Below are 17,077 nucleotides of genomic sequence, written 5' to 3'. Positions count from 1 at the left end.
AGGAATGAGTCTATAACTACTTAATTGCCCCTATTAAGAGGCAAAAAAGTATTCACAAATGTAGAACTGTGGAGTACTTTTGTAAATTACCTTTACAAAAACGATGCCAGGATTGACTAGACCTACTGTATTTACTCCTGAGTCAAAGAATGTTAATGTGTGGTTACACTGTGAAAAAAATACACCTGAAATAGTATGCAGAATTGCGTCAACAATTCTGAATGTACTTCACTCTAAACACATTTTCAAAAAGATGCACTTCAGATTTGTTAAAAAGTTTACATTTTCTACTATGCACACCAGACTGGATATGAACAATTCTTTTAATTGCGATGATGACACTCTGATGAAGGGAATTTTCCTTTTTTCTGTTGTACTGTCATGCTAGGTCTTAAAGCAGTGTTATTTTTCAAAATGAAATGAGAAAAACTACCACACTCTCATAGACTCTAACACTGTGTGTAGATGTCAACGCAGGCAGACTCTCCCTGTACTCTCTTACACCAATTCATTTATGAACTTGTCACTTACCTCACTACCATTTCTATACATCAGTCTGAATTTGGGGCTGGCCAAGTCTCAGAGGAAATAAAAAGCCAGACTTTTGCAAGCTTACAGTGGTGGAAATATATGAAAGTCAGTGCCTGGCACCCAGGCGCTACGCTGGCAGAAACTAATTCAGTAGGCCAAAGGAAAGAAGTGTAGCGTAAAAAGAAGGAAAATATTTAATAACGTGTGAGAGAAAACTGTCCCGGCTTTAACTTAAATTTTTTTCCAGTTCTGCAAAGCTGTAAGTTCTGCCAGCCTATGCTTTGCACACATACACTGGAAATAAAATGGAAAGTAGAATAAAGAAACTTAGCCAAATATAAAGAGAGACTATGTCAACTTAACTTGGGCAATTCTGAATTTGACCATGATACACTACAGAGTGCCATAGAATAGGTGTATAATGTTAGCTTTAGAAGATTATTATGAGAAGGAACTAGACAAAAGAGCTTATGAAATAATTTGTCAGCCTTTTCTGGAGTGAATGTTAAACAAGAATAATTCAGGAAATATAAGACATATCAGGATTTTCCTCTTTTTTTAGCAAGTCTCCAGCTGTAGCAAAAGTTATATCCTTTATTTCTTATCCGTGAAAAATTAACAGAGGATCTCAAAATTTGGCCCTGTGTTAGGCTAGTTAGCAATAAGTATCTATGAAAACTTGTTAAATTCCAGGAAAGAGAATAAAATTTTCCCATGGATGAATTTTCAGAAATAGAAAAAAGAACAAATTTGCAATAGGAGAGGTACTGAGATGACAGATTTCCTACAGACACCTCAGTGACTGGTCTTACCTGTAAGAACCATATATAACTTTCTTACAGTCAACAAGAATAAATTTTTGTTCCATTTTTCCATGGAATTTTGCTCCTGTTTTAGAATAGTAGTCTTGTCCTTTTACTGTCCGCACCCTCATGTTCTGAAAAAGACAATTGAAATACTTCAGTTGGTATACTATATTCCATACTTAGCATCCAGGGGTTTAAAAGTCAGAGGTACAGTAGGAGAAGAGTTATATTATTGCATATTAATAAACTTTACAGGAAAGTAAACTCTGATCAAACTTGTCCCCTAGGGACTCAAAATGGCAAGTTATTGCTTTGTCTCCAAGACTGATGAGATTCCCTAGGCCACAGAAAATGAAATTCTTCTTTGCCATAGCTACCACTCCAAGAAATGAGTTTCTGGCACAAGAAGTCTTTGACAAGAGAAAGAGGTTTTGTACTGTAAAAAAAAAAAAATATTTTCATCATCTGATATACAATATTTAGAAGATTTCCAAGCATCTCAGCTAATCAGCGACAACATCTAAAGAGACAGGATCACTAATTCATTTAACTGAGCAAGCGTGCTATATCTACACACAGAGGCACTCGATTCTGAGATGATCCCTTGAATGATACCACCTGGTGCCAGAATCCCTTGCAGTTTTACCACCAGTAAGATTTCTCAATCAGCTTTGCACCATCAGATCAATCACATTTCTAAATTCAGGGATGCTATCACAACATGCACAGGCAGCACGGACTCGAAACAGCAGCTAAGTTTGAATTCTATTAAGAAGCTTTATGCTTCACTCATGTGGACTCAGTAAATTGCACTTGGGAAATTTTCCATGTTGGATCTCAAACAAGTGGTCAGTTTTTCTTCCAGACCACGGATGAAATTGATTCAGCTAAGCCAGTGTAATTTCTTTTTTGTTTTTTGGTCTCTACTGTCATTGGGGTTTTTTAAGCTCCTAGAAATAAAAAATTCAAAAGAAGTGTTACAATACCTTCTGGACTGGACTAATAATAACTCTCAAAAAGTACTTACATGGATGTAGAAAGAAAAAAAGGCATTTATCAGAAATTGTTACAGCAAGTTGCTTATTTATAGAAAAAATAAAATTTATATTCAATGCAAACCGACCTACAGCATCTACCTCGTATGGCTGTGAGACAATAAAATGCTGCAGAAGACATAAAAATAGCCTGGAATACAGCTGTGAATGATCACAGTATTTACTGCAGTTTCTAGCCTTGCAATATTTGTTCTATCAACGCTAATTTGTGGTAGTTTACAAGTATTCCAGTGGGAGTGAAGTCTGTACTTTAGCATTGGCAGTAAGAAAACAGAATCTATATGATTATTACATAGACTGTAAAATGAAATAGTGAAATATGACTTGTGAATACAGAGGAATGTCTTCCTTCACAGGACTGCTAGAAGGACAGGATGAAAATCACAGCAGACCTGATCTGTAAAGGCCAGGTACAGACGGATTAGGGTTGTTCAGGAAGCAAAATGGACATTTTTACACATTTACTTAAAACATATGAAGTTCTAACAGACAGAGTTTGTACGATTTTTAAAGATAGTGTCTCCTACAGTCCAATGAAATTTATCTTTCCAAATAGAAAATTCAAAAAATTCGGAGAAAAACTCCATGAAACGAAAGCGCATTACCAAATAACACATGCTTTCTAAATCAGCATATATTTCACTGTTGGTATTGTAAAACATTGATCAAAATGAAAAATCAAATCAAAGAAGCAGGAGTTACACTTAAAAGCTGCTGAGTTGGCAAATTATGGTTTAACTCAAGCTATCCAAGTTCTTTAAATTTTATTTATTTATTAAGTGAGTTTTTACTTAGCATTTTTGGCAAGCTCTGTTTGAACAAAAATGCAACTCAGTTACAATGTACAAAGACAGCATTTAAAAATTACTTTTGTTTGTGACCAAAATGTCTTACAATTGTGCTAGAAACATAAACCATAAAGTTTATCTCTTAATTAGATAAATAAAAGCAGTATTATCTAGAAATGCTGTAAAATTTTAAAAGGTAAAATATTTAAAAGTGAAAATACAGGTGGATGCCTAGGTCTATTTTAAGAAACAGCTAAAAAAGAATCAATAACAATAACAATCCAATTTGCATTATTGAACAGGATGTTAACATAATTTTGCATCTTTACCTGCTAATCACTTTTGACAATCTAGCATTGTGTCTTTCAAGTTTTCTGCACTCCTATTAGCAGTTTTCTTATTAATGAAAGTAAATTTTACTGCTTTTCCAATGTGTTTTTTGTTGAACCTTGAACAAACCAATCCCACTGAAGAAAATTATTCTTTCTCCAGCAGCTACTCAAGCTTTAGGTAAAAGTAATTAAATAAAAAGATTTTATTTGAAAGTTAAATTGCTTGGAAAAAGTAATTCCTGAAAAAAGAAAAAAGTGGAATTTACCTATTCTAAAGATTAGCACAATAATAAACCCTTACTTACTATAAAATAAAATTTTGTGAATTAGTAATGAAATTTCCATGTACTTCAATAACTGTTCTACCCAATTCTATATACCATCTAATTATATTTGTATGTCAGATTTATATTTAACTATATTAAATTATATTTATGTCATTATAATTTGAAAAAGGTAACCTGAGAGGCAGCTTATCCATTTTAAAATAACCATAACAAGTAATGCTGGCCTAAAGATGTGCCAGTTGAACACATCAAATCTTATTGAGATAAGGTCTGATCGGTATTGGACAGGGTATCACTTGGGAATCTGGAATGCTGGAGGCACAAGCAAGGCTAATGGCTTGCAAATTATCACGCTATATAAAAAAAGCTTTGCCTTAGGTACTCATAAGTTGAAATATAACTTCAAGTAGGCATATCCAAAAAAGGAATAAAATTTACATTAAATTGCTGGTTAAAAAAAAAAAAATCTTAGTCACTGCTTCCTCTGTTCTCCTTTTTCTTCTCCTTTTCTCAAGTATTATTTCTCCTGCAGCTTTTTCATCCTGCTTCCTTAATCCTGCCAACTCTTTGCCTGTCTCAGTAGGTCATCCACTCAAAGACAGGACCATGGCAGCATTACGAAGGATGTGCCAGAGATCATGCTCACCTTTCTCTCATAACACTTCCTTTTCCTCCACAGTTCACCTGGCATTCTTCACCTACTTCAAACCCTCTAATTAGGTGCCAGGGAAGCATAATTTGAATAATTGCCCAAAATACAGACAATATTTGAGGATATATAATAACAATGGACTCCACTTAACATTAGAAGCAGTAAATATACACATATTGAATTGCAATCCTTGTTTGATACAAAATGCTGGGCTTCACCTTCCTACTTGGTTTCATCCTCAGGCTACAGGACTCCTCTGCTAACAGCGCTAACAGCAGCGTGTCACTGATCACTGCACAAGTGTTATGCATCATGGGTAAAGCAATAATTCCTTTATGAATCCCGAGAGGAAAATTATGGGCAAACCACAAACCACACATGACGAAGGATCCCAGCTAGTTCAACAGGACACACAAAAGTATGTAAGATTGGCCATAGTGAGTCAAACGGAAAGTCTGTCTGGTCCGGTTTCTGTCAGTGACTGCTAGTGGATGCGTATGGAAGAATAATTTAATCAAGGACTTGATGTTTTAGGGAGGTTTTTGAAGCCAGACACAGGATCTCCTCCCTCCTCCAATAGCAGGATATAGGACACTCAGGGACATTTAAAACATCCAGTGGCTGCAGTTTAAGGATGGCCATCAGGGCTACCCAGTTAAATGACCCAAATGATGAACAGGAAAGAAGCTCTAACCTCTTTTTATGTACAACTGCACGACTACCTTCCCAGAGAGCGCCACATAAGCATGATTTAAAATTTCAAAGTATAAATCAATATTATCCATCTATTTTCATCAGTAAAAACCCTCCAATGTGAGAGTTAAGTACCATGAATATACTGGTCTCAAAGATCTTATTTCAGCACTTTTTATCTCTAGTCTTTTATCGGTGTTGAATTACTTACACTGTACTTGCTGTCAAAAAAATGCACAAGGAAGAAAACCCATGTCTACCTAATACTTAGCCTAACAGTTTATAAGGAAAAAAAGTCACATTTCTCATGTTGTTCATCATTACCAATATTACTGATTACCCTGGGCCTCTCTTATTACTAAGAGACAATAGTTGCTAAGTAGTTTTCAAGTTCACTTCTATTCTGACCTTGATATCTGATTCAATGACCACTGAAGAAAAAATCTCAGTGACTTCACTGGAGTCTGGAGTCCCTTAGCACAGAAGTTTGCTCACAGATACAAAATCGTGCTGTGCACATCTATCTATAACCAAATTTGTCTTAGACTTGGAAAACTTTTGATGATTGTGATAAAATTGGTTAGAAATAACAGGCAGCAATCAGCTCTCACAAGCAGATCCTGCTATGCATTTAAACATGCATATCTGGGAGTAGACTTCACAAAAGAAAAGTAAAATCAATTCATGGTTCTGTTTTCTCATTCCTCCAATTCATTAAAAATACTGAAAGGAGTATCAGGCCATAAACAGTTCCTGCCAGATTGCTTTCAAAACCCTCCTGTAGCCAGATGATTCTTCATTATTGCCAGAGAAGTAAAAACAGGATTCTGCAGAGCATGGAGCTCTGCCACATGCCTCACCTCATATCAAATAAAACATGAAGATCTGGCATCAGCTGAGGAGCTAGATTGACTTCTTAGGCATTAAACATCATAGCCTACACTGGTTCATTGTTTCTAATCCAAAATTAAGTTACTGCATTGAGCTTTTTGGTGGTTCTGGGGATTGTTGTCTTGGTGCTGCATTTTGCAGTGCAAATCTATTTCATAGTTTGCTGCAGCACCTGTCAATAGCAGGGAAAAAAGTCTCTCAAAAAAATCAGTTATTAGTTTTTGAAAAATCACCTGAAAAAAGTCAGAATCTGTAATGACTCTTCATTTTTCCTTGCAAAGAAATTGCTGACCGAACAAGTCAGACTTGAGAAAAAGTTAATCAAAAGAAGCTTAGATAGACATGAGAAAAAAAAGAGAAACACATTAATTAATGGGGAGAAATGTAGGACAGTCAGGAAACAGGTAAATAAAAGCTGGGAAAGAGAAATGGGAATGTATAAAAAAGGAATTGTTTATTTGAATTGAGTTCTACTGGTGATGTTAAGGTGAACACTAAGTAAAAAACAACCCACAAGAAGAAATCCTGTAGGAAAGACTGAAAAAGCTGCTAGTAAACCCCTGGTTTCATATTCTGGTATACAGAACCCACATAATAATCACAGAATATATAGTCACTCTATTTTTTCAGTTATGTCTTCCAATGGAGGGAAACATATCCTGATACGCAGTCAGACTAGATATGAGAAAAATTGTCTGCACAGATATTTAATGTAGACTTATGAATAAAATCCTCTTTTTTTTCATATAGACTATTGAATTGTAAATCTAAATTCAAAAAACAGTCTCACTCATCACTGTATCTAATTTTTTACTGATCCAAAGGAAGAGAAAAAAAGCCCAAGAAGGCGTTGAGTCAGAAAATCTTTACAGGAACTCCTCATCATGAGTGCATGGCGTGAGGAGCATCTGCCATACTCCTGCAAGACTGAAGCAAATCGTGCCAGAGAATAACAAGACCAGTGCTGCTAAGGACAAGAAACAGATCCATACATCTCTGTCCGCTTCCTGCTTTCTGAACAGAAGGGGAGGACCAAAAGCCAAGAGCACAAAAAGTTGAAGATGGTTTGCTTTTTGTGAACCTTGAGATGATGGGAAAAAAAGAAAGGGAGAAAACTTCTCCAAAGTACTGACTGTTTTTTAATAGTCACCAGTAGTTTCTCTTCATCCTCAAGACAGGCAGAGGACAATTAGTGTGGGAGTAGTAAGCTTCTATTCCCAGAGCAACAGTCACTGGGAGTAGCACTTGGATGAGAAGACCATTAATTTGAACAGCTTTATTACAAGTTAAATTGGAAACCCAGCACACAACTCTCTTTGGCACATATTTTTAATTTTCTGATAAACCTTGAAGTATTCTAAGTAAGCCTTGCAGAGTAAAGATGTATTTTATTTCTCCCATTGTTATGAAACCAAAATATATAATACATAATGTCACTGAAGAGGCCAAGTCCAAACCTCTTCAATCCACACTAATCCATACAAAATCCACTCTGACGTACATACATTAAATATTTCAACATTCCTACATTAAATCTTTTAGTATAAATGCCTGTAGGTCTATAAAACCACATTAAAAAGACAACCTCGAACCCACCCAAAAGAAGTTAAGCTTTCAAATTGGCTGTAGATACACATTGCACAGAATTAATTTGAAAATGCGTACTATAGCTTTTTTTGAGATACCACTTGAACTGCACGCACCTAATTTCTTTTATTTTGGGAGGATAAAACTCATGCCATAAAAAGACATACACCAAACTCTATGCCATAGTTAACCCAAGTAATCAGGAAATGGTGGTATCTCAAGTTCCAGAGTATGGAAATATTGCCAAATACTGACTTCATAAAGGCAATCATGACTAGTGTTTACAGACCCACAACATTTTGTTTATGTTTTCTTTCCAAAAGTTCCCACAGCTCTGTGTATTAAGCCACCAGAGGGCAATCCCCACACTCATACACAAGAAACAAGCATGGAAAGGGTGTGGGAATACTTTTAAGGACCTAAGTCAACACTCCAGAGCAAATATAGGTATAAAATACAGGTTGGCTCCAAAATTCTAATAAAAGGCCTTCTTGATCCTCACACACACACAACAGGCCTAACTGATTTTTGGACTGGATTCTTAAAATCCATGCTGCTGAGAAGATCTTTCACAATGTTTTTGCGAAGAGCAAACATAGCCTAACCAGTTACAGAAACAATGGAAGTTCAGCCAAGGCAGTGCTCAGAGCTTTGCAAAAAAACCGGCAACGTCCTTGGAAGTTCTTCAGTGCTATCTACAGTACAGTAAATCTAGAGGTATTTACGAAGCATTTACGTCAGGTCAGTGCAGCTCACGGTTTGTATTCTAATCCCTGTTAAGTATTAGGGCGGCACAGGACATCTTGTGAAAAACATAAATGTTAGTCTTCTTGTTATCTTTCTTAGAGGATTACATATTTCATGTATAAAAGTAATACTCTCTAAGACATGATGCAGACAGACATGATAATATAGATTTCAGGAAAATAGTAATGAAGTAAAATCTTGGGCCTTTTGAAGTATTTTAATAGATAAGAACATTAAAGAAAAAGAGCATAAAATGAAGTATGCAATTTATTAATTTACATAAGCTTTATGACTCTATTTGCAGACTACTTTAAGAGAAAGCAAAAAGAAGCTAAATTTTTCAAACAGGTAGTATTCCTGAATACATAATAATGGAAAATTATTTTATAAATAATATATGAAAAATTATGTTGTTCTATCAAATACTCTTGTTTTGACACATTAAAAAGATAAAAATCTTTCTAAAGAGAAAAACATTTGTTGACAAGGTTCTGCTGCGAGCTTACCTATTTATACCTCTTATTTAATTTTAAAAAGCAGTATCCGATAATCATGTTTTGAATAATAGTCCCTTTTCAGTAGGTTGCGGAGGAACGAGTAGCAAATGTTCATGCACAGGAACACAGGAAGCCTTACCCTGAGCCTCTGAACTTGACAGCCTTGTTTCTCTGTCATTTTCAGAAAGTGGCTGAAGTTTGACTCATCAAGCAGGAGATACACTGCAATCCCTCTAGCAGATGCCTCCACAATTTCTCTAAAGATATCCACATCAGTAAACATATCCATAACGATGGCAATGACCTGAATAAAACAGAAAAGACGCAAATTATTGTACTGTATAAATATATACATAAAACTCTTCACTGAAGCTTGCTCAGGGCAGCTAACACACTAATATTTTTTACACATCCAAAAGTTCTAATATTTCCCATGTGGTACCACTTAACCTTGAACACTTTTCAAGACCACTGGATCTTCTTTTTGAGAAGTCAGGTGATTGCTTGTGTGATATTTGTCACAAGTACCAAAGTCTGGCAAAAAGTTGTGTTGTGAGTGTGTGTAGCGATTGGTTACACAAGGAAAAGGAAATCCAATAGAAGGGAAGGGGAAACAGCAATATGAATACATTGGAAAAAATTAAACCATTAAAATATAACTGCAATGTGCATAAAAAAAACTTCAGGTAACATTTTTGCACAAGGGTCTTCTTCATCTTTCATCATCTTCTCTAAAGCTAATGGCTCAAGGGGTTGAAGGAGTCAAGAAGCAGACGCTGAAGAGCTGGAGGAGTTGAGGACTTCAGGATCCATACTGATTCAGCACTCTTACTGGGATGAAACTTCCTCAGCTGGTGAGAGCTTGGTTCAAGAAGATTAGAGTATGGAACACCAGCTACTGATGCCCTTCAATCTATGGGGATAAAGTATTTCTGACTGGCAAAAGCAATGTGCCCCTAATGGTATTTTGGAGATGATACGCTATTGACTTATCATTAGCAATTTGTAAAGAACTAGTATTGAAGTGTTAGAGGAAATAACAGAGGGAGAACAGGTATCTGTGTAACTTTTAAAGATAATATTCTTATCCACTAGAGTCTTCATGAAAAGTTCCAATGAGATGTCTCAGGTGTAAATCCAAATCAAATAAGGCCTTTCACAGGTATCAGAGCAGGCTTGATCGTGAGCATGTTTTTCCATTTTCACTAATTTTTAAACTCTTTGTACCTCAACTTGAATGCTGTAATTGTTTAGTTACAATCACTCATCTTATTCCAGAACTGAAACATTTACCTCACTCACAAAATTTGGTAAATGCTGTTGCACACACCCAGGTTACCATAACACGTCACCTGGCAATAAAAAGACTCTTTACAAATCCACCAGTCAGAGAGGAACCGAATAGCGTAAAATAAGTCAATTCTTTCAAAAATCTTAGGTAATATGCCCATGCACTACCTCATTCATTCTATTGATTCTTTTGAAAATAAAACCTAAATGTGATTTTTAACAGTACAAATTATATTCCTTTATCTAAATTTGACAGGAAAGACTGAAAACCACAAAAGTTTATGTTGACTCTAAGGACCTCATCACTTTTAGACTGCACCTTCTGCTTGGTCTTGTTTCTGACATACAAAACGTTAACTGAACATGGCAGCCCTATTTGTTCATCTGTCTTGTTTCACTTATGTCTGAGCAGAAATCTGCCAAGACAGATTAAGTGTGTTAGGTAAAAAGACCAAAGAAGAAACTATTATCAAATAGTTCTGTAACATTACCTGAGTCCCCCTCCCTCTGAAATTCTTAAATTTTTTCTTAACCTTTCCTTTTCTTCAGATCTTTTAGAAATAGGTGCTCATTACATTCAAGGATCTATTGAAATGTAAGCGAAAAATCCTGAATGGCTTCATTAGCGTACACTGACATGAATACATGAAATATTCCAAATCAACACTAGAGCCTTCAAAAATCACTCTAATATTTTCCAATGGCAGATATCTAAGATGTTAATTTCTTTGTAGCGTCTGTGGTTGCAAAGACTAATATACTAGAAATATACAGGAAAGAAAAAACAAGAATGAGTAATAAAAGCTAAAACCCAACACTGGCTAGAATGGCCATATCTATCTTTATGAAGAGGGAAGGAGAGAAATACATAAGCAAGCAGGCCAGTAAGTAGGTGGCACGAGGGGGATGCATGTGCACTACTATGCAGGTATTTTGTAACTTGGGAATGAGCAGGGAAACTCTTTCTCTTCACTAGTAGAATTGCTCTTAAACCATCTAGTTTTTTAATTTCGGAGTCAATTCTGCAAAGCATCTAAGTAGTCTTGCAAGAAAAAGTAGGTTTCACTTCCAGAGCTGGAATAGGAATTATACTTTGAAATCTAGAGCTCGTGCTAGCTGAAAAATCCTCACCAGATTTAAGGACATATCTGCAAAGCCACAGTCACGATCTGACAACCAACTGGACATTCATTTTTGCGTTCCCTGGAAGCCAAAGATGACTCTTGTATTCCCTCATTATCCTGCCCATTCACTCTTAGCAATTAATCTAGTCAACACAAACATAATTAGGCTCAATTGCTGGAAGAAGAGGGCCAAATTTGAACAATGCATATGATATACATTCAGAAGTAAAAAGTCATTTACAGTGATGAGGTCATTTCTGTATATTGATTTCTATAAATCAGACTAGGTGTTTGATCATAGTTTTTGATGCAGAAAGAGTGGATTCCATAAATGTCATAGAATATTTTGGCTTTTAATTGTATTAAACTTCCTTTTTTTTTTTTTTTTTTTTTGCCAAAGAAGTAGGCAAAGTTTACTGCAAAGGAGGTATTCTTATAATGTGTATCTACCTCTAATTAAAGCTGTAATAGCTGCAGGATTAGTTACTTCCTGCATCACTTTGTAAGAAAAGATTTCACTACTGTGTTTTTACATTTGTTTTTGCCATCGCAGAGCTAATTTCCACCCTGATACTTACAAGAAGCAGCCACATGACAGTGAAATCCAGCAAGGAAGAAAAAGTGATTGAATTCAAATTGCAGAAAATTGGTCAGAAAATTGCCCATTCCACAAATTCCATTTCTTTTGGGCATAACAACACTATCCTGTGTCAAGAAAATCCCCCAAGGTAGAACACTCCAATGTTGTACAGTAGGTTTCCTTATAAACTGACATTTTCTTTCCAAAGCATATTTGTTTTCCAAAATGCAGAGGTCTTTCCAAGAGCAAGCACCAATGCTTTTATAGGAAATACAAAGGCCATCCAACCATGCAAGGGACACTGGACGGGTGCAGCAGTTTTCTGCTGAAAGCACCAGAATTCTGGGAGAACTTTCCAAACCTTGAGAAACTGATTATCACCCTGATCAAAAATCAGGGTGGGTTGGGAGTTCCCAGTTGGGAATAATTAAGCATTTTACACTTTCAGGGAGGAGAAAACAGTTGGTGGAGCAGATACTTGAACTACTAAGAGTGTTACTTAAGAGTGAACTACTACTACGTTCTACTAAGAGTGAACTACCACCACCTGATTCAGTATCAGCTACAAGAGCACATTTCAGGGATCAACTAAAAGTGAAGACAGTGCAGAAACCAATTTTTATACTAGTCTTCTTCCCCCCCAAATTACATTTAAATAATCTTCACTTGTCACTACTAATCTTTCCATCTTATCTACAAATTCTTTTTCTGAAGTGGTGAATGCTTTTTAAGGTTAAAATCTGGATTCAATGGCATCCTTACAGAAGTAGAAAATCTGCTGAAGTCAATGAGCACAAAATTACTCCTAAAAAGCCGATAGTTTTATCAATTTAAATGAAGGCACCAGTAGAGCCATATTCTATTATTCTCACTAGTATTTTGACACTAAGACTATGGTTTGCAATAGAAAAGTAAAGCTTCACATATTACTTTAACATTTTAGAAACGCTTAAGTACAGGCAAAGAAGTATAATTTTGTTGAATAGCACTATTTTTATGCAAATATTTTAAAACATATTTTTTCAGTAAGCTGATGTATCTTATTTAATTCACACAGTATCGAGTAAAGTAACATTTTAAAACTCATTACCTCTAAACTAGCAGATCATTTTAATACAAAATTCTTTTCATTCTTTAAATGAAATCTTTTTTTTTTTCATAATCTCCAAGTTCAGGAAATGACTCACTTCTACATAATAGACTAGTGACAAGATTCATGAAAGACAGACACATGTGTATTTTGAAGGTTAAACTAAACAGCTATAGCTGAAATTTCCTGCAAAAATATGCAGATTCTTGCAAAACAGGACCTTAAGTACACGGTAACATGACACCATATTGGATATTATGAGACTGTAAATGGCGGCTGATGCTCAGTTCTGTTGATCTATCACGTTACAGGGCCAGTCGTTGCTCCTAGAAGTTGCTAGTTTGGGCCCATTCACATGCACTGTATTTGCTTAAATGGTTCTCACCTTCAGAAACTAACTCTGTTCCAAGATTTATAAGAAAGAACTTGCCAATCCCAACAGTACAAATACACCTATCACTAAACATGTCCTGAGCATGTCCAGGGGAGGGCCACCAAGATGTTCAGGGCTGGAGCCCTGTGAAAAGAACGTGAAGGAGCTGGGCTTGTTCAGTCTGGAACAAAGGTGGCTTCAGGGAATCTTACAGCAGTCCCCAGTGCTTTACGGCGTCTCAAGGAGCCGCAGCCAGGTTCTGCACAGTGGTGGCAGGACAAGAGACAATGGTCAAACTAAAATAAGAGCAGTTCTGACTAGATATAGGGAAAAAACCTTATTCCAACAAGGACAGCCCAGCAATAGAGCAGGTTGCCAGAAAGGTTGTCCAGTTTCCATCCTTGGACGTTTTCAAGACCCAACTGGATAAAGCCCTAAGCAACCTGGTCAGATCCTAATGCTATGCTATCTCTGCTTTAAGCAGGAGGTTGGACTGCAGACCTCCCGAGATCCCTTCCAGCTGACCAAGTCTGCAATTCAGTGATTTGGAGATCTCCACTCCAATCACTGTAAAAACCCAAGCGCATTTTACCATGTTTGGCAGTAATTATAAACTTTGCTGTGAGTCTTAAAGAAAACAGAGACTATAAATAAAGAATACTGAGGAGTAAAGGGTTTTTTCTGCTTTACTCCTCCCGTGTTTGGTAAGAATTTTAGTAAGAAAAATCAATGGATTTTAATCTTCATAGCTCAGTTTTAGGACATCAAAATCAATCCTTTTAATGGGTATGTACTGAAATTAAGGCATACGTGTAGTGAAAGGCTTTTACTGCTAGTGCTCTGTAAGTCTATTTTGTGAACTACTGATAGTTTCATTATCCCAGTATCTTCGCTCCTTTCTCAAGCACTAATTATAATTCTTTAAGGGATATCTTGCAGAGTGTGTCATTTAACACCTCCTTTGCTATAAACGGTAAAAAAGATAAATCCTCTAATGCAGGTGCTTCCTTAGGTCAGGCTTTACTAAAGAGATACCTACCATTATATCAATAACGTAGTAGGGAATAATGCTGAAGACCTACCCTAGATGCAAGAGTATTGATTTCTTGTAACCTACGTGAGGCTTACTTTGGGCATGCTATGAAAAAAAATCCATATTCCTGTGCCGTGCTTTTGACCACCACCACCCTTCCTCACCCCAAGGCCACATTTCAGATAGAAATGTTAACTCTATTTTAGTTGATCTCTTCCCTGCTACTCCAGTCAAATTCCTTTTTACAGATATCTGTTTTGGAGAGAATCTCCTTGCGGCACAGATTAGTGCTATCTGAATCTGGCCTTTCTCAGAAAGCAGGCAGGTCATGACGCTTGCAACAGCGCAGAAAGAAGATACGGTACTGCATACCGCGCCGTGAGCAACAGGAGGCAGGCAGCAAATTGACTGGGGGAGTTTCAGGCACCATAAAAGAAAGAGAAACAAATTTTGTGATCAGTGCAGATAGCCTTCCCACTACTAAGTTATATAATATGTCCCGCAAATTATTGTGAGGTTTTTTAAGTATGTTATGCTGTTGTTTATGGTTGAGGGTCTACATCCAGTTTATGCTTGCTGCAATTCATATTAGCACCATCCTAATAAATCATCTGATATCCCTACTTTACGGCACTGTTGCTAACACCAGGGTGCTTCTGAGATGACAGTTCATTAATTTTGTATTAATTTTCAAAATTAAACACAGCCTTGAAATGCTTTGCACAACACATCCTTCCATTGCAAAATACACTTCGAAACCATTTTGAGTTGCACCTGAGTATCTCGGGTCACCTTCAGGCAGGCTGAACTGCTGAGTTCTCACATAGCTACTGCAGCACATCAGAAGACTTGGGACTAAGTGCCAAAGAGCAGTCGCTCTTTGAGGGGGAGCCCTCCTCTATAAACAGAGTCTAGATAAAATAATACAAATATTAATCAAACATCTGAGTATGATCCATTCTCCTACAATTACTGTAGCAATGTAATGGAACAAATACTCAGATGATTTACACTTATGCAACTTCCATGAAGTTAATGTCACTACTTGTAGTATATTACCACCAAAATTGGGTCCCTGAGATCATATTTAATTTATTTAACTTGGCTCTGCATTCAGAGAGCAATAGACTATAACCATACAGTGTACTTTGAAATGTTCTTCCATTATTGCATTCTTTAAAAGCAATTTAATTAACTACAGGATGAAGTCTGGCACTTCACTATAACAGGCAGCTTACAATACCTCAGAGGAAGCTCTCTTAACCTTCACTATTCTCTTTTCCCCCTCCTGCTCCAAAAGAATGCTTCCACCATCAATTCTGGGGACACACAGAGTATATAGCTCAGAACTGAATACATCTTTTGTTCTGATCACCAAGCCTTAGTTTATCATGTCACAGACCACCTACATAGTGTAAGCATTTTAAGGTGAAAACTAAGCTTAAGTGGAATAAAAATTAACTTCAAGGTGTACATTAGCAGTTTTCCATAACCTCAACTGCTTCTCTCTGTAACAGGATGTTAGACATGCTCAACGTCAATGAAAATCCATAAGAGAAGAGTCACTGTCCAGAAAACAAAAGGTAAACTAAAATTCTAGAAAAATTTTGTCCAAAACAATATGGACAACCAATGCCAAATATTCTCAGAAAATTAAGAATGCAGGAAACCACTATATAAATAGTTTAACTGTGTAGCCCACATGGCGAAGCCTCATCTGTTCTCTCCAAGACATGTAAGAAAGATGTGTGGTAGGGGAACTTTCTAGCTATCAGTAACAGGGAAAGATGTTCTGATTCTGGCAGCAAAGAATGATATGGCAGTGAAAATAGCAGCTCTGAAGAAGGATGTGATCTAACTTTGAAATACACTGGGAAAATCCATTTTCTACAATGTAATGTTTTCTAATAGGTACCTGACTATTCTGTCTTTTGCTCAATTTAGCAACTTTTGTGCAGCTTACCATGTCTCTAAAAAAGCAGATCAGAAGATCAGGATTAGCTCTTCTACAAATGAAACTAAAACCAACTGTCACGAATTAATAATTTAGGCTGCTTAAAGAATCACTGCTAAAGATATCAGAAAGCGATTTATAAAAAACGTGACTTAACAGAATTCTATGGCAAGGTCCACTCTATTACTTATGCAACATGGAAAAGGTATACTGAGAGGAACCAAAGTACAATTAAATTGGAATGATTTACTCATTTATCAAATTGAGTTAATGTGTATATTGAGGAGAGAAAGTAGGGGAGACCCTCCCATTGAGTTACAAGGTTCAGAGTGGACCGAAATCCAGCCCTAGTCCCAGACTTGGTCAATGGTTTATGTCTAAGGACTGGAAAAAGGGAAAGAAAACGAGGGAGACCCTCCCGTTGAGTCATGAGGTTCAGAGTGGACCAAAATCCAGCTTGGTCCCACGCTTGGTCAGTGGTTTATGACTAAGGTTAGGTAAGGAAAGTAAAGGAATGCCTTCCGGTTGAGTCACGAGGTTCAGAGTGGACCCTCTTGCTTTCTAAACGCCTTCTCAGAGAGGAGTCTAGAGCGGCCCCAGGTACAAGGTGAAGGGGTTAAGGGGGGATGCACCACCACACCAACACAAAAGTTCTCTGAAGTACAGATAAGCCTTCTGCATTACCTTTCAGAAAGCTATTGCAGGCTGAGCTAGCAAGTCATACACGCACCATCTTAAAATGACACCTTCAAGTGTTACCTCTTCAA

At 36.7% G+C, this 17,077-nt stretch overlaps 1 protein-coding gene across 1 annotated transcript in view; it reads right to left on the bottom strand.

The window, feature by feature from the left end:
- The window catches only part of FAM83B (family with sequence similarity 83, member B), a 44,882-nt gene that overhangs the window by 2,593 nt on the left and 25,212 nt on the right, over positions 1 to 17,077 (bottom strand). Inside the window, exons 2-3 of the mRNA XM_010295771.1 lie at positions 9,006 to 9,170; positions 1,344 to 1,468 (exon numbers count right to left, since the gene is read on the bottom strand). Coding sequence (XP_010294073.1) covers positions 1,344 to 1,468; positions 9,006 to 9,170 — 290 coding nt within the window. The remainder of the gene's footprint in view (positions 1 to 1,343; positions 1,469 to 9,005; positions 9,171 to 17,077) is intronic.

This window comes from Phaethon lepturus, unplaced genomic scaffold (genome assembly GCF_000687285.1).
Source record: "Phaethon lepturus isolate BGI_N335 unplaced genomic scaffold, ASM68728v1 scaffold5841, whole genome shotgun sequence".
In the NCBI taxonomy this organism is placed as follows: domain Eukaryota; kingdom Metazoa; phylum Chordata; class Aves; order Phaethontiformes; family Phaethontidae; genus Phaethon; species Phaethon lepturus.
The sequence above is the reverse complement of the archived record's forward strand: the minus strand, read 5'-3'. Positions and strand labels throughout refer to the sequence as shown.